At 32.4% G+C, this 23,514-nt stretch overlaps 1 protein-coding gene across 2 annotated transcripts in view; it reads right to left on the bottom strand.

Moving 5' to 3' along the window:
- Positions 1-23,514, bottom strand: part of LOC143191255 (uncharacterized) — a 182,893-nt gene that overhangs the window by 3,622 nt on the left and 155,757 nt on the right. For both annotated transcript variants that reach the window (XM_076396151.1, XM_076396150.1), the window contains exon 5: positions 19,221-19,351. In XM_076396151.1, coding sequence (XP_076252266.1) covers positions 19,221-19,351 — 131 coding nt within the window. The remainder of the gene's footprint in view (positions 1-19,220; positions 19,352-23,514) is intronic.

Genomic DNA, 23,514 nt, shown 5'->3' with positions numbered 1-23,514 from the left:
CGGTCTTACTCAGCCTGGTTACTGGCGTAACTGGGATGGTTATTCCTATTCCAATGTTGTTTACAATTGTAGTTACAAACATAAAGTACATCCATGTCACAGCAAAATTCGACTATCCCAACAGTAGGAGACCATCCTGTCGCCTTTACCACAGCGCCATCAAACCGGCTAATCTTATTCTACGATAGACACTTTGGGCTTAACATCTATGTCACAATTTTTAGTTTGCTCACTGAGTTTTACTTATAACTTCATTGAATTATATGAAATGTTTTACCCTCTTCTGACTTTTACTCTACTTTTGCTTTACTTTATTTTACTGCTTAAGTCATCATTATCTAGAAGCTGGAGAATCTAACATTAATATACTGATGGAGTCTCTGTTCATGTCTTCGGGCATAGTCTTTAATAACATTATCGACAGTTTCTACTTTAACGTTCTTGTGCAGATTATCGTTACGAATGTACGATAGAGTATCAACAAAACCTTGCATTACCTTATTTTGGAATCTTTGTATGATATTTGTATTGCTTTGGTTGCTGAACCCCAGAGTTGAACACCGATTTACATCCACACTGATGTCAAGACTTGTTGGTAAAGCAACACCTTATTATATACTGACGGGGTTGAATATCTACCCAATAACCAGTTAATTATTTTGTACTTTAGCTTGACTTCTTGATATTTGTTTTAACATGCCACTTCCCCCTGAGTTTAACATCAAGATATTTGGTTGTATTTCCATATAGGATCACTTGCTGATTTATATATGCTGGCTCGTACTTAATTCTTTTTTTCGTGAAGTCAATATCCACTGATTTATTTTTATTCATTTTGATGCGCTATTTTTTTATTCAGCATTGTATTTCGAAAATAGTTGTTTGTAATCTTTCGGTTGATTCGGTTTTATCTTCAGTGAAAAGGATTGCAGTGTCATCTGCAAACATAGCAACATTTTACAGCAGATAGAGGACTGGTTCCAATACACTTCCCTGTGGGATATCTGCTTGTAATTGATGGCTTGATGCCGAGCTTTCGGATACTGCCCCAGGAAAACCAACTATCAAGGATTGGTATGTTAAATTTAGAAGTGGTGAAACGAGCATCGAAGACGGTGAACGCAGTGGACACCCAAAAGAGATTGTTACCGACGAAAACATTTAAAAAATCCACAAAATGATTTTGAATGACCGTAAACTGAATGAAATAGCATACACTCTAAAGATATCAATTGAACGTGTACATCATATCATTCACGAATATTTAGGTATGAGAAAGCTCTGTGCAAAGTGGGTGCCTCGTGAGTTCACTTTTAACTAAAAACAACGACGAGTTAATGATTCGGATCAGTGTTTGAAGATGATCAAGCGTAATAAACCATAATTTTTGCGTCGATATGTGACAATAGATAAAATATGGCTCGAGTCCATGGCCGAAGTCCAATGGATAGTCATCCGAGTGGACTGAACTCGATGAACCCACTCCAAAGCGTGGAAAAACGCAACAGTCGGCTGGCAGGGTCATGACGTCTGTATTTTGGGACACGCATGTAATCATTTCCATTGACTATCTTGACAAAGGAAGGACCATCAATAGCGACTATTACATAGCGTAATTGGATAGTTTGAAGGACGATATCGCCGAAAAACGGTTGCATTTGTAGAAAAAGAAAGTACTGCTTCACCAAGACAATGCACCGTGCCAAAAATCCATGAATTGGGCTTCGAATTGCTTTCTCATCCATCGTATTATCCAGGTCTGGCCCTCAGCGACTATTTCCTGTTCTCAGATCTCAAAATAATGGTCAACGGGAAGAAATTTTCATCGAATGAAGAGGTGATCGACGAAACTGAGACCTATTTTGAAGCAAAGGAAAAATCGTACTACAAAAATGGTATCGAAAAGTTGGTGGATCGCTATAATCAGTGTATCACCCTTGAGGGGAATTATGTTGAATAAAAAAAAATAATTTTAAGAAAAAAATGTGTTTTACTATGGTAGGCCGGGGACTTTTCAATTGCCCTGTTAATTTATCTCTATAATTTTTTCTTGCTGAATTAGCACTAGAATAATACCATTTCTATGATAATGAAACTACATTAGTTCTATGGTTTATTATTCATTCGAGTTTTCTATTAACCAGACAGCAATTACTGGGCTTTGACATGATGCACTCACTTAAAGAGAGCATAATCGGTAAATGGTCAGTTTTAGATTTTATTTAATTTAATACAATTCAATATAATCAATTCAATATTCAATATAATTTCTTGAAATTTTTCTAATGATGTAGAAATTCAATATGCGAGTATTCCAATGCCTGTCGAATTAGTTTTACAACTATATGCCTGAATAGCCTTTAACAATTCTCTACCGTTGGCTGTAATCAGTCTCGATCCTCAATGTGTATGTTGAGTATTGTAGTCATCGCCTATAATAAATCGATTTCCCAGAGTTTTAAACAACTGATTATATTTTTCAAATTTGATACTATGTTTATATAGTCCACCAAAAACAAATAAAGTAAAATAAATATTTCGAATTTAATACCTTGATAAGTAATATTTATTAAAATACATCAGACAGTGATAATGTTTTATTAACTTACATGTGAAAGATGGAATATATAGGAAAACAAAATGTTTTAAAAATTAATCAATGTTTTCTGCCTACTGATATAAAACATGAAAACGTAAGTCATTATCAAATTATATTAGTTAATAGGCAAGAAACCCTTTGTTCCTTTAAAAATTGACAGACAAGTTTGATTGAAATTTGCAACAGACTATGTGAATTGGAAGTAGTATCAGTGGAAGCAAGTGTTGTCTTCGGATGAAAGCAAGTTTCAGTTATGTAAATTAGATAGAATAATGTGAAGGATACGTCTAATTAACGGAAGGTCCAAAACTCTGATCATGGTAAAAATGAACATAACATGGATTATAATGGCCTATATATTTACGCAACAAAACAATTACATATTGACATAGCCACAACAAAGCACGGATTTAAATCCAATTCAAAATCTATTTAGTCTATTCAATAAAATAGCCAATGCATGCCATCAAAATTTATGACGTCACCACGTCGAAATGTTGCCATATTAGAACTTTAGAATTTTTTGGTATACAACGTTTGCCGGTTATTAACACCTAATTGTTATCATTAATATTTTCAATAATTTTGTAGGCATTTGGCAATAGGGCCGACCAGTGCTAACACAAATTAAACTTTATAGACTGATTCGGTTACATGTTTCGACGCATCAGACAGTATTCTGTCTCTTTTTAACTAGAGTAAAATGAAAACGAAAAATCCGCTCCGAGTTTAAAAAGAATTTTACATTTTTACAAGCTACATTTTACATTAGACGTCTTCTATGACGCGTATTGGCTATTTTATTGGAATGACTATAATTTAGAATTCTTTGTTATATAATAGAAAGTAAGAGTAAACATGACTTATTATCACAGGCTAGAAATGATTGTATTATTAATAATTAATAAATTGCCACGAAGATGTCATGTAGTAATAAGAAATATATGTTTCGTAACTAAATATGACATTAGGGTGTTAAATTGATTTTAAATTTTCCATTTTATAATAAATCGCAATAATTTTCGTAGAGTCTAATACCAAATATTACCCAAAATGAGTTTAACATTTACTCTTTGTCGTGTGCGACCTGCAATAAAACCAGTTAAAAACATAACGCTCATAACGAAATCTATATGGTGAATTAATGAGTACGTTCTAATACCAACCACCAGGAAATCCAGTCACAATTTAATCCACGCGAGGTCTCCCTAAGCTCTGTTTTAACGGACAGACCCAGCATATTTTCCTGCTACATATTTCCATTTCATTTAAATTCAAATATGTATTCAAATATGTAATCCCATGCACGGAAGATTTATTTCCAACAAAATAAAAGCTGATTAAACAGATAAGTAAGATATTTAAAGCTTTCGAAAAAGAAAAGTTTAAAGAATGTTTCTCTTTAATTGTCATCACAGTTCACTTAGATATACAGGATACTCTTTAATATATTGTATATATGTTCCCGTTATTTTAAGTACAGGGGATAGACAAAATATGAATACCATGAAACATACTACATCTTGTTGCATGTTGGTAACACTGTTTCCCTGTAAATAATGCGACGCATATGTATTGCTCAGTTTGCACGCCAGATTTTGTAGGTTATATTTCAGTATATTATATAGCCAATATCACTGGCCAAGTGGAATATTCAGTTAATTAACAGAGATCTACGAACATTAAAAAGGATTATGGAAACTGTTGTGTTGGTTTTTTTTATGACAGAGTTCTAATATTCTTTCCCTTTATGTGAATATTTTACAGACTGGAGTCACGACTCTTCAGCGTCGGGGGCTGTTATCCCTCTACTTCATTTAGCGTCAGTGCCAGTCCATATGTATGTTATGCAAGTCCCGTTTGATATTTTATGCTATGATGACTCATTTCCTGCTTCACTGTTCTCATGTTGAGATCTAGATACATGTACCTGCTGCTCACCTACAATCAGACCGTACAAGCACCAATAACATTAAATAATACTATCATTCCATATAACAACAACGCTAAATATCTCGGAATGAATCTTGATGTAAAACATCGCTGGAAGGAAGATAACAGGTCAATTGAAAAGTCCCTGTCCTGACACATAGATGGCCCTACTAGAATTAAATCCATATGTTTTCTAGTTAGCCTTAACCCTCAAAAGATGCGTCTAGCAATTTGATAGCTGTCGGGTCATTAGTTTGTGAATTATAGCATTTTGAGTGAAGCAACTTTTGTTATTGTGAAAAAAAATGGATAAAAGGGAAATTCGCGTGCTGATAAGATATTGCTCTTTGGAGGAAATAAATACATTTGAAGCAAAAACTTGGCTTGATACCGAGTTTCCGGACACTGGCTCAGGAAAATCAGTCATCAAGGATTTGTATGCTAAGTTTAGACGTGGTGAAATGAGCACCGAAGACGGTGAATGCAGTGGACGTCCAAAAGAGGTTGCTACCGACGAAAACATTTAAAAAATCCACAAAATGATTTTGAATTACCTCAAATTGAAATTGAATGAAATATCAACCCTCTAAAGATATCAACTGAACGTGTACATCATATCATTCACGAATATTTGGGTACAAAAAAGCTCTGTGCAAAGTGGGTGCCGCGCGAGCTCACTTTTGGCCAAAAACAACGACGAGTTGATGATTCGGAGCAGTGTTTAAAGATGATCAAGCGTAATAAACCCGAGTTTTTGAATCCATATGTGACAATGTATGAAAAATTGCTCCATCATTTCACTCCGAAGTCCAATCGATAGTCATCCGAGTGGACTACATACGATGAACCCGTTCCAAAGCATGGGAAAATGCAACAGTCGGCTGGCAAGTTTATGGCGTCTGCATTTTGGGATGCGCATGGAATAATTTTCATTGACTATCTTGAAAAAGGAGGGACCATCAATAGTGACTATTACATAGCTTTATTGGACCGTCTGAAGGACGAAATCGCCTAAAAACGGCCGCATTTGAAGAAAAAGAAAGTGCTGCTTCACCAAGACAATGCACCGTGTCACAAGTCAGTGAAAACGATGGCAAAAATCTATGAATTGGGCTTCGAATTGCTTCCTCATCCACCGTATTCTCCAGATCTGGCCCCTAGCGACTATTTCCTGTTCTCAGATCTCAAAAGAATGCTCGCTGGGAAGAAATTTTCGTCGAATGAAGAGGCGATCGCCGAAACTGGGGCCTATTTTGAAGTAAAGGACAAATCGTACTACAAAAATGGTATCGAAAAGTTGGAGGATCGCTATAATCAGTGTATCACCCTTGAGGGGAATTATGTTGAATAAAAAAAAACTAATTTTAAGAAAAAAATGTGTTTTACTATGGTAGGCCGGGGACTTTCAATTGACCTGTTATAAAGAAGAAAAGAAAAGAACTGGAATTGAAATATAGGAAAATGTATTGGTTAGTTGGAAGAAAATCACAATTATCAGTACATAACAAAGTACTATTATATAAGCAAATACTGAAACCTATATGGACATATGAAGTTCAATTATGGGGATGGTCGGCAAAGAGTAACATAAACAAAATACAAATTTTTCAGAACAAAGTCGTGAGAACTGTTGTTTGCGCACCCAAATACTACTACTATCTACATCGAGACCTTCAGATACCTACAGTCAGTCAATTATTATAATTTATTAATTATTAATACAACCATAGCAGGACACAGACTCAAAAGAATAAAATAATCTGATCTTGTGTAGTGAGGTGCATATAATAAAAAATACAGCAGTGACATGTATAAACATTATTTTCCCAGAGACTGAGATAGGGCTGATCGGTGGTACTAGTTGTAAGTTAGTCGGAAACGTCTAGTAACAATGTAACAATTAAATAATAAAAAAAGTCATGAGCTGCCTGACCAGTGCTTCATTTCTTATGAAAATACTAAAAAATGGGTTGATTCGTAGATAGCCCCAAAAAATACATCGTTATTTTAAAATGGAACCCGTAAAATTCCAGAGAAAATCGCGGCTATCGATGGATGATATTTTGAATAAAATACATTGTACCGTTTTTCCACAATAAAGCTTTAATTTGGAGCCTTTAAAAATCCTTTAAAACTAAATTATTGATCCATTTATTATCCTTTAATTGATTACATTGCATATTTATGACACTATTTATTGATTAATATTATTTATTAAAAATATATTTTAAAAATATTAAAATTAATATAAGTATCTATCTAAATAATAAAAATAGAAACATCTGACATATGTCAAGTATACACTTTACATTTCCTTATGCGAGAAATAGATTCTGTACATCACTATTGATATTGCATCAGCGTCTAATAGCCTTTATTGAATCTAAGTATAATAAGTGATATCAAATCGAGTATAGCGATCCAAATATCTTTTCTTGGGGCTTAAAAAGCTGACATCAAAAGGAAAAAGTTTTTCCTTTCGACGGAGATATTCCGGAGATTATTATGTCTGCAGGCGTTAAATTCTTATCAAAAAGTTTTATGATGTGCGATATTCGGAAAATGACTTCATTTTTCCCCGAGATAGTGATGAAGCTTCGATTTTTTGTTTGCAGTTTCTAGGTCTAATGTTATAACAGTTTTCTAGAAAATGAATAAGTTATCTTTTAAGCTTTCGGTGGATTGATCTAACCAGACGTTTTTTTTGGGTAGTTGTCTGTAAAAATTAATTTAAAAGCATTTTCCTTCGAAGCTTTGAATGGTGATGATGATTATGAAAATTTAATGGGATAGAATGTGGCAACGTCGTCCAGTTTTGAGGTTTTCACATTTCTTTTCACCCCCACTATTAATATTAAAAGGTTTTTTGTAGGAAACACGATTTTATGGATTGTAAATTAATTTTGAAGGTTTTTTAATAAATCAAAGTCATTAGTACATTATTGGCTTTATTTTGAACATCGTGTATATTATTATTTCTTAATTATTTATTTAAAATTTGAGCTTGAAAAACGACGTGTTTCGGTTATCCAAGAGTTGATTTTTGGATATATTTATAACAATGAAAGTGATAATTGGAAGGGGCAATGTCTGATGAATATGGGGGGGGGGGGGAATTGCAGCTCTTCCCTTTATATGTTAGATGATTCAATAAGTCGCCTCTTTTATCGATTAAAATAAAATAGTTTTAAAGTAAAAAAAGTATATTGTTTTGAACACTATACGGTGTAGTCGAGAGATCATAAGGTTGTTCTTTTTTTAAAATCGTTTAATTAACTGGAATTAACTTATTTATCAAGAAAAGAAACAATTTATTAAGAAAACAAGACAAGTTGATGTTGGATTGGTAACCGTTCCGTAGTTATTTGAAGCAATTCTTGACAGAGTTAAGTGGAGTTCCGGCAGCCAAAGCAGGATTGAAGGAGCTTTCAGCCATAAACTACTCCTATAAGAATTAGGAAATATTTGTGCTTTGAAAAAGATCCCCTAGTCTCTGGATATCTGACACAAGCATAAGCAAGTTGCTGAGAACTGAAACAATTTATTAAAATGTTGGCAATAGTTTACAGTTTACGGTGTATCATCACTGAGGGCCGATTGCAAAGGTTTAGTTGCTCTTCAGTAGACTATTGGAATTTTGGAGTCACAAAATCTTGAGAAACCATTTCATACATCGCTATAGCATGGAAATTTGGATAACAATATTGCAATTTAGAGGATCAAATGCAAAATGGTGGAAGAATGCACAGGCAACACTCACAAATAATTTTAGTACAACGATACTAACATACGTACAACTCCGATGAACATTTCGCTTCACACCGCAATACTGAAAACATCTGAAGATATCCTACCGACTGCGTCAATTTTGTTTTAAAACTGAGTATTCTCTCAAAAGTACTTTATGAAAGTTGTGATCCTACAACTAACTTATTGAGTATGAGACTTGTCTCGAATCAACAGATCGAACTGAACACTGATTTGGTATTTGGCTCGCAGGCAATTATACGTGTTGCCACGCCATCTATACCTGTCTTTGTTTTATTTGTTTGTTTTTATTTATTGTTATATCTATTTACTCTCGCATTCTATTGATGACACTTTTTATGGTGTTGTATTAGATTATTGCAATATTTATTTATACTTGCGTATAATTGTTTATCTGCCAGCCGTATAACTATTAAGTCTATAAATTAAAACTATGGATTTTTTAAAAATTGAAGCTTTATTATCAAAAATTGGTAGAATGTATTTTATTCATAGTATTATCCATCGATATCTACTTTTCGCATGTTTCAAGCAATTTGAGGATTCCATCTTGAAATAACGATGTATTCTTTGATGATATCTACAAATCGATTAATTTTTTGGTATCTTCATAAGAAGTGAAGTTCAGCTCAGGTAAGTAAATAAGCAGACTTGAGTCTGACATATGTCGAACAAAGCAGTAATAATAATAAAGCCGAAGGAACAAGAAGATGTATAGAAACGGCGGGTGGTGTAGCACTTCTCATTTTAATTTAATGTTTCCAAGTATGTTTTCACCGGTTTTGCAACATACGATCGAGCGTTGTCATGCCGAAGAATAACGTTGTTGTGTCTTTGCTCGCATTCTAGTCGTTTTCGCGTAGTGCTCGGTTTAAACGTATAAATTGTAGTCGATAGCGATCCCCATTGATGGTTTCATCGAGTAATGGCTTCAAATTATCTTGGTTGTCCAAACGTTCTTTGTCTTCAATGTCAAAATCACCACTTCTAAAATGTTGAAACCAGTATTCACATGTTCATCGATGGAATATCGTTTCCACAAGCTTCACACTGAATTCTATGACTAACAGCCGTCTTTTTCTAAAGTAAAAAGTAAAACTTCACGCAAATAAATCGCATACTTCACTCAGTACAAATTCAGACATTTTAAACTCACTGAAAAAAAATTTTGTTCACACTACGAAATGATATATACTGAAAAGTAAATCCTGTCAGTGAGTCTTCAACAACGACCCTTTAAAATTAATATATAGACCTAATATTTGGTCGTTATATCAGGAGGGAGGTGTGCTATAACCCAATTAATATGGTACTGGATATTCTAAGATATCGGTTTGGAACCTGCTGCTGTGGTGTGTGTTATGTGTTTACATTACAAAGATCTCGTTTGAATTTTATTGAATCTCGTGAGTTTTGAATTGTCAGTTTATTTTTATTTGTGAGTATTGAAGGTTTTCTGGCGCGCCAGTTCAATAAGTCGCCACTTTTTTCCGTTAAAATAAGATGTTTTTAAAGTCAATTAAGTTTTGGATTTTACACGTTTCATACTGTCTCATAACAGTAACATGGACATCATAGAATTATATACCCCATGTCCTCAAGGTCACTAATTTAGTTGTGGTATAAAGTGTTATCCCATTTTAGGAATTACTACAAAAATTTACATTAATCTATGTCTAAGGAAATACATGCTCTTTGATGAAAGAAGAACGTTTTGTCCAGTGAGTTTATATAAAAAGAATTTGCGTAGGCCGTTTCAAAGGCGATTGAAGAGATGCTACTGTGTAAGAAGACGCATTATCGTGATAAAAAGTAGTGCTGTAAAATGTCCAAAATTTTTTTTTCTTCGGATTTAAACAAGAGCTAATCATATTATCCAAAAACATGGTAAAAATTATTCATCTCTGGAAATATGCTTTTCTGTATTAAACGTTAAAAATATGTTTTTCTACAGAATATTTCATTAAATCCAGTTTCATTCGGGCGGAAAAAGAATCAAGGTCCGTAATTTCGGCCCGATGGAAATTATATTATCTCAGCAAATATTTTAATTTATATATAAGATAACACGTATTTGATTTTCAACCTGATAACCTGGTCAGATACATTTTCTTATTTTCTTTATATTATGTTAAATTACACTAAATATTATGTTACGTATTCATTTTCAGATTATTTGATTACCTTTTATTGCATTGGATTCCTTCTACAGTATAATATTAGAAATTATATGTCGATTGGTAAGAAGAAACGGGCATCGATCCTGAAGCACGTTTTACGGCAGGCAACCCTGAGAAGCCGGTCGTAAACAACTGTCAAATCAACTTTACCAGAGTTGCTACATTAATCTCAATGAAGCAGACAACAAAATTTAAGAAAAACAAGAAATTTTTATAACATCTTAGGGATTATACGTTAATATATAATATAAGCACCGTGAATTAATTTTGAGGCTTTATTATGAAAAATTGTGAGGATTCTATTAATTTTGATAAGGAGCTTTTTTAACCATTGTCCATCGCTAGTCCTTACAACTGTATTGTGAATATGTTCATAAAAAATGTCTAATAGCAGTTGATGACTTAATAGCAGTTCATTTATTATTAATTGTACATGAATACATGATAAAATTGTGTTTTACAACACAGATAAAAACATGTGCAATTCAGTGAAATTATAAATCGTTTCAAATATCTATGGTACTTACAAATCCTTCTAATAATTAGTTATTTTAAATCTTTTAATTTTGGGTCATTTATATTTTTGAAAATGGTTTGAACGATAATGAAATGTGAACTAGGCTGCATTGCCCCTTCATTTTAATTGTGGGATTTGTCATCTTTGCAGATACCCAGTAACAGAAATAATTGTTGATGCTTTTCGTGGGCGGTATTTATCAGATGTAAAATCTTCAAGGGGCGTTAGAACTTTATAAGAGTTCATTTGTGAAGACGGGACGTTTAGAATCACTACCTTTTTTATTCAGTTGATTATTTTTTGTATTTTCCATTTATTTATTAAATTTCCATTATTATTTTTTATTTAATAATATGTATTTAGTATTTTGTATTTATTATTCCCTAATTATTTATTTACTTATCTTCTTTATTCTCTTTCTTTATTTCCATCTATTTTACCATTTATTTGCATCTTCGTATCTGTCCCATCATTCTTAAGTTATTGGAAATTGAAGTTTTTTGATTGCAACTATAAAGTATAAATTATAAGTTAATCTAGAAAGCAACGGTAAAGTAGCCAAAGTAACTAATATGCAGTTATAATTTAGTGATAATTTTAAGCATACATAAACGCCACTGAAAATGGTTTCGTATCCAGCTTGTGGCCTTTGGCTTATTGCCTTGGCGTACTGTACGTTTATCATAATCGGAGCTGGAGAAGTGAGTGGACAATAGTTAGAGTGTAGCTTATCTATTTATTTATCTGAAATTTTAGTTTTAACCTAGCGAGGCCCACTGACGTTAGTGGTAGGATCTCGTACTTTTTTTTTCCTTGATCTCATTACACGTCCATGTTAGTGTCAATGTAGAAGTTGGTACAACTTTCCCTTCGTATCGTGTGTACATGTCATACTTCATCTTAGCATAGTTTATCTTAGCATATTTTTAATAATCTCTCTAGTATATTAATATTATAAATAATTATTTTTGTGCTATCTTATCAGAGTCATCTAGTTTAGTCTAAGTAGTTATTCGGGTTTTATATTATCCCATAGCTTAATCTTAATCGAATAATTAATGCTTAATTTTAATAGAAGCATGAGGATTAGTCAGTATTTCGTCTTTCTGTCATAGTGGATTTATGTTTTTACAATATGTGTGCGAGCACTACATATCTGTTATAGAGGTTTACAGAAATTCAAAACCTTATGAAGATGTTAGTAGTAATAAAATTCAATTAATCTACCAAGTTGTTCGTATGCTGTCAGTGTGATGTCTCTACATAAAGAAGTCTTACAAGAAGGTAACAATTAATATAACTGGATAATTAGTAGTAATAAATACTACTTTTAATTGTAAAATATCCCTAAAATATTTGCAATACTTTAACTTTTTAGAACAATCAGTGTTCAATCATTTTATAGTAGAGGAATTACATATTTAAATTTGATTGCCTTGTTAAGAAAATATTTGTTATGGTGCCATCAATAAATTGAATTGCTACTTTTAGGGGATTTATTACCTTAAAGAAATCTATTTTGTCTAAATTTACAAATAACTACATTTGTTTAACAAATCTTAACCAAGATTGCTTAAAGAATTTTGTTGGATCTATTAGAGGTCATGGAGGTAGAAACAGCATCCTTCCCCTAGTATGTTCGAGAAATTTTTAAAAGGGCTCATCACTTCAATTTTTTCACATCATTCTCCCGGAGAAAATTGGGAAGAAGATGAACATGTTAGATAACTTATATTCTTTTTTAATTGGAGATCTAGTACCACTTGAGGTTGTTAAATCACCAGTTGAGTCTATATTTTCAGTTCCAGAGAATTTTGCTCTGAGGAAAACGAGTCTAATATTGTATTTTAGTCTTATTTCAGGCTATTTAACAAAACTTCTGAAAAAGAGACAACATGCAATATTTGTCTATATTCTATATTAAGTAGTTCCACAGATTAAATACACTAAAATCTAAACATTTTTGAAAAACATAAATTTTTAGTGTTTCAACTGTCCAATCGATAATGATTTTCAAGACCAAATTTGAAGTTATTATGAGGTGTGATTGTATTTTTGGTTTAATGAAGTTAATGCGATATCAACAGGGAAGGATTTAAAGTTTACCTTCAATATATCAACATAAGTTGGAACTAAACATATATGGGAAGGCGTTATAAAAGAATTATAGATATTTTAATATTGCCTAGAATAGAGTTCAATTTTTTGCTTTTTGTTTATATATATTTATATTATTTACACTTATGTATATTTGTATAGGATTTTATTTTAATAAATTAATTTTAAAATTTAAATTTGATTTTTATTTAAATACTATTGGCCAATAAATCTGACGTCACAAAATAATCAGGGGAAATGGCGGACCAATCAAAGCAAAGTATTTTCCTTACAGGTTTCTACATAACTATTTTAAACTAACCAATCAAATTCGCGTTGTCAGCGCCGCCAATGATTGGACTAAGCGAAACTTTGCCCCACTACTTACCATTGCAGTTGCACACCCCTGGATATATTATTTATTGAGATCAAATGTCACAATTGTCACAAAGTATACAGAAGACGAGAAAATGAAATGTTACCATTTTTTAGTGAAAATGAAAAACTTGTCTCTTGTAATAATATCGTGAAGTTTGCAACAGGAGAATATGAATGAATGCGAAAAATGAATTCCAATGAGCATAAATGGCCGGTTTGTATTTTTTAAATAATTGTTAACTGTGACTCAAAGGCAGCAAAGTTGATTTTTTCTTTCTTTATTTATTTACTGTCCTATGGTATAGTAGAAGGAAACTAGAACACTTGGAATAACATCTATGCATCAATAACAATGTGCTGTCGTTGAGAGAATACTTGCTAGTAAAGGCAACGTAAGAAATGAACCATTATCAAGCAGGGAAAAATCACAAATTCTTCACTAGATATCAAGTTAGGTATGACGAAATAGTTCGTCAAAGCAATGGACGAAGGAGAATGCTTTAAATATATTTTTGAGATATTTTCTAAGCTGATTATGGAAATGGTTGATTATCGCTGATTTTAAAAGAGATGTCAAAAAAATTACATTAAAACATTTAAGATGTGTGTCGCACAAGTATAACATAAGTTTCACAACTTTTTCTCTGTTTTATATAGAGGTTTTTACATTAATTAAATACTAAAACTTATTAGTAACAACATTCAATAAAACTTGGTATTTAATTATATACTTGTTATCATGCTTACTGATTTTTTACTATAATAAATATGAAAATGAATGAGTTAATATTCCATAACAACAGTTTTATGAATTGTTGGCATACAACTATTTACCACGATGGTAGGTTAAACTGGAAGCATCATGTGAGACTAAAAGCAGAGCAAATTAGACCCACAGTCAAGCAACTGTACTGGTAAGTCGGATGATACTCTCAATTTGGACCTATGGGAAGCAAATATAGGGTTTCACTAAGACATCTAACCAACTAGTTATCCAACACACCCAAAACAAAGTTCTATGAACAAACAGCTGTACTATGATCTCAGAATCAAATGGATACACGAAGTGATCCAGGATTTCGCCTTAAAACATGAAACAAGGTTGCTAAATCACAGCGACCTGGAAGCAATACAGCTACTGGACGCTACTACTAACACGCAGGAAATCAGAAGATTGAAGCGAACCAACCACACGAACTTGTTTAGTGTATAAGTGTATTTTTAACTCTAGCTTAAGTCGATTAGTTTTATTCTAATTATAGTATATTATGCAAGTACAACAGAACAGTAGTAACAAAATAATTTGAAATTAAGATTGTACTAAGCATATCGAATGTAAGATGTAATTAATAAAAATAAGTAAATAAAAGTATTTGAAACTACTCTTACATCAACGACAACAAAACCGTTGTTAACTAGGGTTTTATATTTGAATGATTTTTCAAATATCATGGTTAAGGAAAATTCTGTGTTTTTCTCTTCGTACTGAAAGTGATGCTATTCGATTAAGATGTGATAATTATTCTATTGTTGAATAATAGATATAAAAACGCAGATTACTATTGTTTGGATATACTTTGCCGAATGATTAGGGATAAATAAAGCATTAACTGTATGTAAGGCCAGTATGTTAAATTTAAGATTTAAATGTTAGTATTTCTAAAAAATATATTGCAAAACTTGCAACAGAAACAAAACTGCTAATAAAAAATTGCATTTTTATGATGAAATACCCAAAAAATAAAATCGTTTAATATCGACTACCCTTGTGACATTATTTATTATATTTACTATTTATATTCTTTTTTATTAAATAATAAATACACACCTAAATGTCCGTTTAACGTTATCTCGATCGGATTATTTTCGCCATTTCCCATTCATATAAAATTGTACCCAATTGACCAGGTTTCCTCTCGACAACATGTGAGAGCAAAAAGATCGGCCTTTTTAACATCAACCAATAAAAATCTACCAACAGAAGGCAATAATCCCGAAGCGATACAAGCTTGAATGATTGCCGCACGTGCTCTGTCCACATATTTTTATTTTGCATTATAGCCAGAATGAAAAAGGCTGATTCGGCGAATTTTGACGAGCGCCCTTCAGCGAGTATCCGCTGTTGGTCAATTTTTGCATAGCGGCGAGAAAATTTAATATTTGTATTTGAAATTTTCATGTTGTAAAGTGGCTGTGCTGTTTGAAATATGCTCCTATTGTCTCCCGTTATAAATAATAATCAAAGAGATGTTTTAATTATTGTCGTATTTTGGACAGTTATATAGAGTGCTTTCGCAAATGTTTTGTTTTATTCTCTTTTATTATTATTAATAACTATTATTAATGCCCTCTATGTTTGCTCTCTATTACTAGAAATTTGAACACGATTATTGGCGTTGTAATTAACATTTTTTAAAATTTATTAAAAAAAGTATTATTTAAACTATTCTCCCAGACCAAGCATTAATTTACTTATTTAACAATTATTATTATAATTTAGACACTATAGTCATTTACACTCCTTCACTCACGCACATCACACAAGTTCTCAGAGTATAGTCCTCTTCAGTCTATGAACATGTAATTATTGTAATTAATATAACATTAACTTATTGTCCAACTGATTGAACTTATTGACCGATTGATTGAATATACATCTTCATCGGTAACGTTTCTAATAGATTACAATCGCCTATCTTTATATTTTGTAGATAAGTTGTGTAAAGTAGAAAAATATAGTTAAACAGAAACTTAAATTTACTCCATGTTATATTTTAGTCTTATTGATGTTATCCATTTTAGTTTACCCATATTTTTAGATGATTGTTATTGTCCTACCATTATGAAAATTGTGAAAATATATAATGTACAGATAACGTATTTGCAAATTTAAGATTATTGCAAATACAAAGTATCTATTTTAGTAATGACAACATATAATCCCGAGTTTAATCGAACTGAAAACTAAATTATATTAATATTATATTCATGCTAAATGAATACTCAGGTATCTTATAGTTATGCATTTTTGTATTTTTATTTTATACGTCCTATTCCTTTTACAATCGCAGATTTGCATTAGAATAGTATTTCCACAACTGTTCTGCTACCGTAGTATTACCTTTAAAAAATCAAATAAATTAATAGTTTTTGAAAGGCTGGAAATATTTTTGGAAATCAGTGTTAACGCCCATAATAATATAATATACATTAATAATATGCACATTATTAATGCAAATAGATATTATATCACAATAGTAATATTCTACTATTGTGAGTATTCGAGATAAAGTTAATAGTAGTTTTATTTTTTTTATTATTTAATTAATATATTGTTACTAGTAGTTTCCGTCTAACTTACAATTGTCTTTATGATAACTTAAATCTAGGTATATAACTAGGAGGATCCATTGGCCCTATCTGAGTCTCTGGTGAAATAATGTTCATACATGTCACTGCTGAATTTTTAATATATGCACCTCTCTACACAACACTACACAAGATCAGATGGTTTGATTCTTTTGAGTCTGTGTCCTGTTCTGGTGGTATCCAATAGTTGTAATATTTCAATATTCGTGTGAAAATGGAGTCTTTCCTCATGCCCCCTTGCAATTCTCTTGATTTCTTGACTGACTGTGGGTATCTGAAGGTCTCGATGTAGATAATCAGTCCTATAGTATTTGGGTGCACCCACAATACCTCTCAGGACTTTGTTCTGAAAAATTTGTATTTTATTTATGTTACTCTTTGCAGAACATCCCCATAATTGAACTCCGTATGTCCATATAGGTTTCAATATTTTCTTATATAATAGCAATTTATTATGTACTGATAATTGTGATTTTCTTCCAGTTAGCCAGTACATTTTCCTATATTTGAATTCCAGTTCTTTTCTTTTCTTCTTTATATTTTCCTTCCAGCGAAGTTTTGCATCGAGATTCATTCCGAGATATTTAGCGTTGTTGCTATAAAGAATGATAGCATTATTTTATGTTATGGGTGCTTGTACGGTCTATTTATAGGTGAACTGCACATGTACAGATTTACTTTCATTAATTCTTATTTTCCAAGCTTGTGTCCAACTATTTATATTGCCACTTGCTTGTTGTAATTTTTGTGAGGCTTCTTCACTATTGTCTCCGACAGCTATAATCGCAGTATCATCAGCAAATGTAGCCATCGTAATATTTTCCGTTTGTGGTATATCACAAGTGTAGAGTAGATAAAGCATTGGTCCCAGTACACTTCCTTGTGGTACACTTGCTTTAGCTTTTTTTTTTTATTGTAGAGTAAGCTTCTTCTTGTTTGACTCTAAACATTCTGGTTGTAATGTATGATTTTAATAGTTCGGTGTGTCGATTTGGTAGCATTTTCTTTAGTTTATGAATAAGGCCTTCATATCAAACCTTATCGAAAGCTTGTGCTACATCTAAAAATATAGCTGAGCATACTTTTTTACTTTCGTAGGCTTTTTCAATAACATCTGTAATAGTTTTAATAACAAGTAAAAATAGTTAAATAAAAATCTGATAGGAAATACTCGCATACATGTTACATCATGCGACTGCTATGTCACTAGTTATTTGACGAAGTTCTTGTATCGGTACCTGGTTTTAACTGGTAAATGCAGTTGTTTAAATCAGAATAAAACTAGATCGACAATATGATTTGTACAGCAATCGGTTCAATAAGTGGCCATCTATTTGCTTAAAATAATTTATTTCATTGAATATAACATATAACGTGTAAAGTAGCATAGTTGGTGGGATTATTACGAGGTGACTATATAGCACACTATATAAATGTATTCATTTTATCGGAGTTGAACTCAAGAAAAGAAGGCGACTGACGTTGAATTGCCAAAGCTTACTGTTTTTCTTACTAACCTACATTTGTTTCATACAATATATGTTCTAAGTATGCTTAAATATAACTTGTTTCAAATTACAAACTAAAGAAGCTGAGACAATATAAGGGGATAAAAGAAAATAAGAGTTGATTATAGCGATGCCAATATAACCTTTTGTTTATAAAGTAAAAATAAAGAGTTATTTTTCGGAATAAAACAAATATCAAAACAAAATATCATACAAATATCAGAACTGGTGACAAATAAAAAAGTATACACCTGCGAAGTTGATCCCTCTGTTCGAAAACTGGTAATAGGTTATCGATCAAATAGCCGATTTAAATGCCAACAAATATGTAAATTTGGTTTTAACGTTTAGCTGTTACCGTACAGCATTTTTTTTGCTACTGTACTTTTGATACACTTTTTAAGCGAAGCTTGCATTAAGGTGTAAACCTTAGAGTGTTTCATATAAAGGTAATGTTGAACTTGAATAGGTTTAGTAATGTTTCGAAGAATTTTGTAAACATTTGACAACATGGTCGGCCAATACCAACACAAATAGAATTTTATAGATTCATTCAGTTACACGTTTCGATGCATAAGACAGCATTCTGTCTCTTTTTAACCAGGGTAAGATGTGGAAAAACAATTCGCTCCGAGTTTAGAACGAATTTACATTTTTACAAACTGCAATTGGCAGTATATTGGACGTCATCTGTGATGTGCATTCGCAGTTTTGTTGAAGTATTATATATTTATTATATTAGATATGCTTAAAGCCTTAAAAATATTCTAATGAGTTTAAAAAGTAGAAAATCGACTAACAAAAAAAAGTATGAATGATGGGTCAAAGCTGCAGTCATTGTTGTATGAAACGTTGTATATTTTACTACTTACTTCTTGTGGCTCACTGCTGTCATCACTAGCACTACTATCTGATTCGGAACTGGAACTGTTACCCTCACTTTCATCATCTTCACTGTCATTACTGCTACCATCTTCTGGATTAGAGTTGTTTAAAATTAGATCTAAAATATAATACAAATGGTGTAAGACTTTGTCATTGAGGCAAATAGTTTTTGATTGTTATTCTTCAATAATATTAGCTATTTAATGTTGCTATTTATAGTATTTTGAGCCTTGGAAGTATTAAGTATTCTTAGACTCCACCTGACGCTTCCAATTGCAAGTTTAATTTTGTCTCAATGAATTTAACTCGTGAAGCTTTTCGTGCGATGATTATTTGGAACTTTCTACGTAGATTGTTAAGCAGCCGCAGTTCGTTCAGGGATGAAAGCCGTGAAGGTCGTCTAAAATCAGTTGTTGTGGCTGAAAACATTTATGCTGCGTGCGAAATGATATTGCTAGATCGTCATGTGACTTATCATGAGAATGGGCCATCCTTGAGCATTAGTATCACGAACATTAAAGCTGAAGAGAGAAGAGCATCAAAGAGAAATTCGAAAGCCGTTTATTCATTCATGTCAATTGTTGCAAAGAAATGGCCGAGAAAAATAATTGTGGTGCATTAAAACCTGTGTATAACATTTACATAAATGACGAACCTATGCCTAAGAGCGAAGCAAATGATCGCCTGTTTCTGCCCAGTTAACATGTGACAATCGCGTTGTCTGCAGCATTTGTTTGTCAGAAGTGTTTCGTGAAATACGAGAAAAGAAACGGTAATGAAGAATCATTGGCTGAAACAACCACCTGGCCATAAGTCTAATTGATGGGCCATCCTTCGTACAACCCTGATTTGACACCAATATATTTTTAATTACTGTATAATATTTAGTAATATAATTTAATAATATATAATAGTTATATAGTTTTTTTTCAACAAGGGCTGATTGATGTTGGAATCTTCTGTCGGTTATGTTCTTCTATTGATTTAAATTGTTGTTCAGTCTATGATGCTAAATGGATATACATTTCAAGTGGAAATTATACGATTGAGCAGCAGGTTTAAAAAATAAAATGTTTTAACCAAAATCTAATGAACACTTATTAGGATTCCAATATGAGCCGAAAATAATTTCACAAGACGCGTATTTTGAATGAATGACTCCAATGAGGTTGTGTGAACGGCAAGTGCTATAGAATGATGATAATCGATTTCTTTTAGTAACGATAGGACTTATTTTAGAACGAAATGGATATGCTTCCAGCACGGCGCTGCTATGTGCTACGAAAGTAGCGCATGAATAATTTTATTATGAAAATTATACTTTATTATGAAGATTTCCAAAATTACAGGTCTATAACCCAAGGCATAGCTGAAATTCAACCAGATCTATCTAGTACAGTTATTGTGAATTGTATCGGCCCAATACTAAACAAATTTAGCCAAAACTAGCAGTAAATTAATATTAGGACTATAAACTAATTTTACAGGATTTGAAACATATGTTCTTACTGTGTATTAATTCACATCGGGTACATTTGTGTTTTTCAGTATGTGTCAGTTCATCGAAGCATGAACAAAACATTTTTAGTGCATCGAAAATGTCTGAATTTGTGCCCAGTAAATCGTATTTGCGGCAAGTTTTACTTAAAGTAAAGTTTGAAGTTTGTAGGAAAGGATAACTGAAGATCATCGAATGCTGTGAAAGTGCTACTAAAAATGGAAGTGTCTGAGCAGTGCAGTTTCGTGGAGAACTTCAGAAGATACATTGTTGTTTTGAGATGGAATTCATAAATTACTTTTTTAGAATAGATAGATTTTTACAATAAGGCTTTAAATTACAAAATCCTTTAAAACTAATTTATAGTTCTAATAACTGAAGTACTGATTGAATGAAACTTTAATAAATTTGATCATATTAATTTCAGGCAGAAAATAGATAAACAAATTGTCCTTTATATAAATAATATTTCTGGATAAAATCTTAACTTATAAATAATTTAGATAGAGCTCAATTGAAGCTAACATTAGAAATAATCTGTAAGATTTATAGCTAATTTTTTATCCTGTATTAAAACAAATTATTTCCACGATCGCAACGTGGAATATATGATAACAAATTTTGAAAGGCGGTTCAAAAGCAATGATCTTTCTTTTTTAGATTAACATAGTAGTTTAATCCAGTAGTCATTGCAATTGCAATACATTTTGTAGCAATCACGTGTCATAATTTATTACAATAAAATATTGAATTTGTAAAGACATTTTTCGAAATTAAATTACACTTACTATATTTCTTCGCATTTTTTACTTATGAAGAGAATAAAATCGATACCCACAAAAAATTGCCAAACAAGGAACAAAAACAAAAAACAAGCAAAAAATTCACACCGATGGCTCTATCCGAAATGTGGTAATAGGTTATCGATCAAAATTGAAATATTTGGTTTAAAAAGAAAAAAAAGTCGATTTAAATTTATTTATTGGGCCGTTTCATTCATTGACTTCACCACGACAATGCATTGTATCACAAGTCAGTCGAACTGCTTCTTCATCCACCGTATCTCCAGATCTAGCCAGCAGCGGCTATTTCCTGTTCTCAGATCTCAAAAGAATGTTCGCTGGGAAGAAATTTTCGTCGAATGAAGAAGTGATCGCCGAAACTGAAGCCTATTTTGAAGCAAAAGATAAATAGTACTACAAAAATGGTATCGAAAAGTTGGGGGGTCGCTATAATCAGTGTATCACCCTTGAAGGGAATTATGTTGAATAAGATAACTAATTTTTTCAAAAAAATGTGTTTTACTATGGTAGGCCGGAGACTTTTCAATTGACCAGTTAAGTGTTTTAAAAGTAGTAACTTTTTTTTAAGGTAAAGTAACGACTGGGATAACCGACAAAGTTTCATAATCAGGAAGTGAAAAAATTGTTCGATGATGATTCCTGTAAAACATAATTATATAAACAAGATTTATTTAAATTATTATCGTAGGTTGATTTAATAATAGTAGACAAAGGGCTAAAGGCTTTGGAAATTAGCTCTATTACGAGTTGAAACCGAAGTATATTAAGCCGGATTATTACTGACATTAGTATTTTTTTCATATTCAATAGGTATTTCTATTTTGTAATAATAGTATATTCAGACGCTAAACATGGAATGCTCAAAATTGCATTTTCGACATTCATTACTTGTGTTATTTTCTTTGAGGAGATTCGCTGTCGAAATAAACCAAACAATTTTATGAATACTAATGATTTTAAAGTGGCGATTTTGATGTAAATGGGAAAGTGCGAAATTCCACACGTATTCACTGAAAGAAGAAAAGAAGATTTTTCTCCCATAATTCCCAATGAATTCAGTTTCCTTGCTAAATACTCAAGCCTTCATCAAGCTGTTCGCGTCGCAGTCACCATTAACCAGGATCTTCGAAAAGGTCGCAAAACTGGAGCTATCTTTCTAAATGTATCCAGAGCTTTTGTCCAAGTGTGCTACAGTAGTCCAATCTTCAAATCCAAGAAACTAGGTCTACCCAATGACGTAATTTCGCTAATTCACGCACACTTGGAATATAGGTCTTTTCATGTAAAGGTTGGCGATGCAGTCTCCTCTCGAAAGCAAATTTCCGCTGGATTCTCGCAGGGTTCTCCATTAGCTCTGGCCCTGTTCATCTTGTACATGATTGATTTCCCACTTTTATGTAGCATTTTATGCTGACGATACAGCTTTCTTTACCACTGGATACAATCCCGACGCCATCCGTAACTGACTTCACGCCCAACTCAACCAGGCGACTGCGTGGTGCAAGTTCTGGTGACTACAGAGAGAGCAAAACTCAGGCTATTCCATTCCATCGTCGGAAGGAGTTTCCTGCTTATCGGCTCCAAATTGAAAAATTCTCTATCCTTTGGTTCCAGAAGGTATCATACCTCGGTCTCCAATTCGACCGCAGGTTCTAATGGTCAGCCTAAATTCAACACGTTATTTGCACTTATTTGCAGAAAAAGCAAACTCCAAATCCCCCAGAAAGCAACTCTACAAAATTCTGGTGAGTCCAGTCTGCCTTTATGAAGCACAGATATAATACAGGTACATCTCCGAGAAATAATTTGCACTACTCTAAGTGTTCCAATCCAAAAAGGCCCGCGCGTTTCTCAATGTCCATGGGTTTGTGAGGAATGCGAACACCCGTCTCGAATTCGGCATCCCATTTGTGAAAAGCTTCACGAACATGCTCAGCGTGAGATAATGTAACATCTAAATCAATTGATAAAGTCCTTACT

Source organism: Rhynchophorus ferrugineus, unplaced genomic scaffold (assembly GCF_030347505.1).
Source record: "Rhynchophorus ferrugineus isolate W39M unplaced genomic scaffold, kcgeb_rfMv2 rfM2, whole genome shotgun sequence".
Taxonomy (NCBI): domain Eukaryota; kingdom Metazoa; phylum Arthropoda; class Insecta; order Coleoptera; family Curculionidae; genus Rhynchophorus; species Rhynchophorus ferrugineus.
The sequence above is the reverse complement of the archived record's forward strand: the minus strand, read 5'-3'. Positions and strand labels throughout refer to the sequence as shown.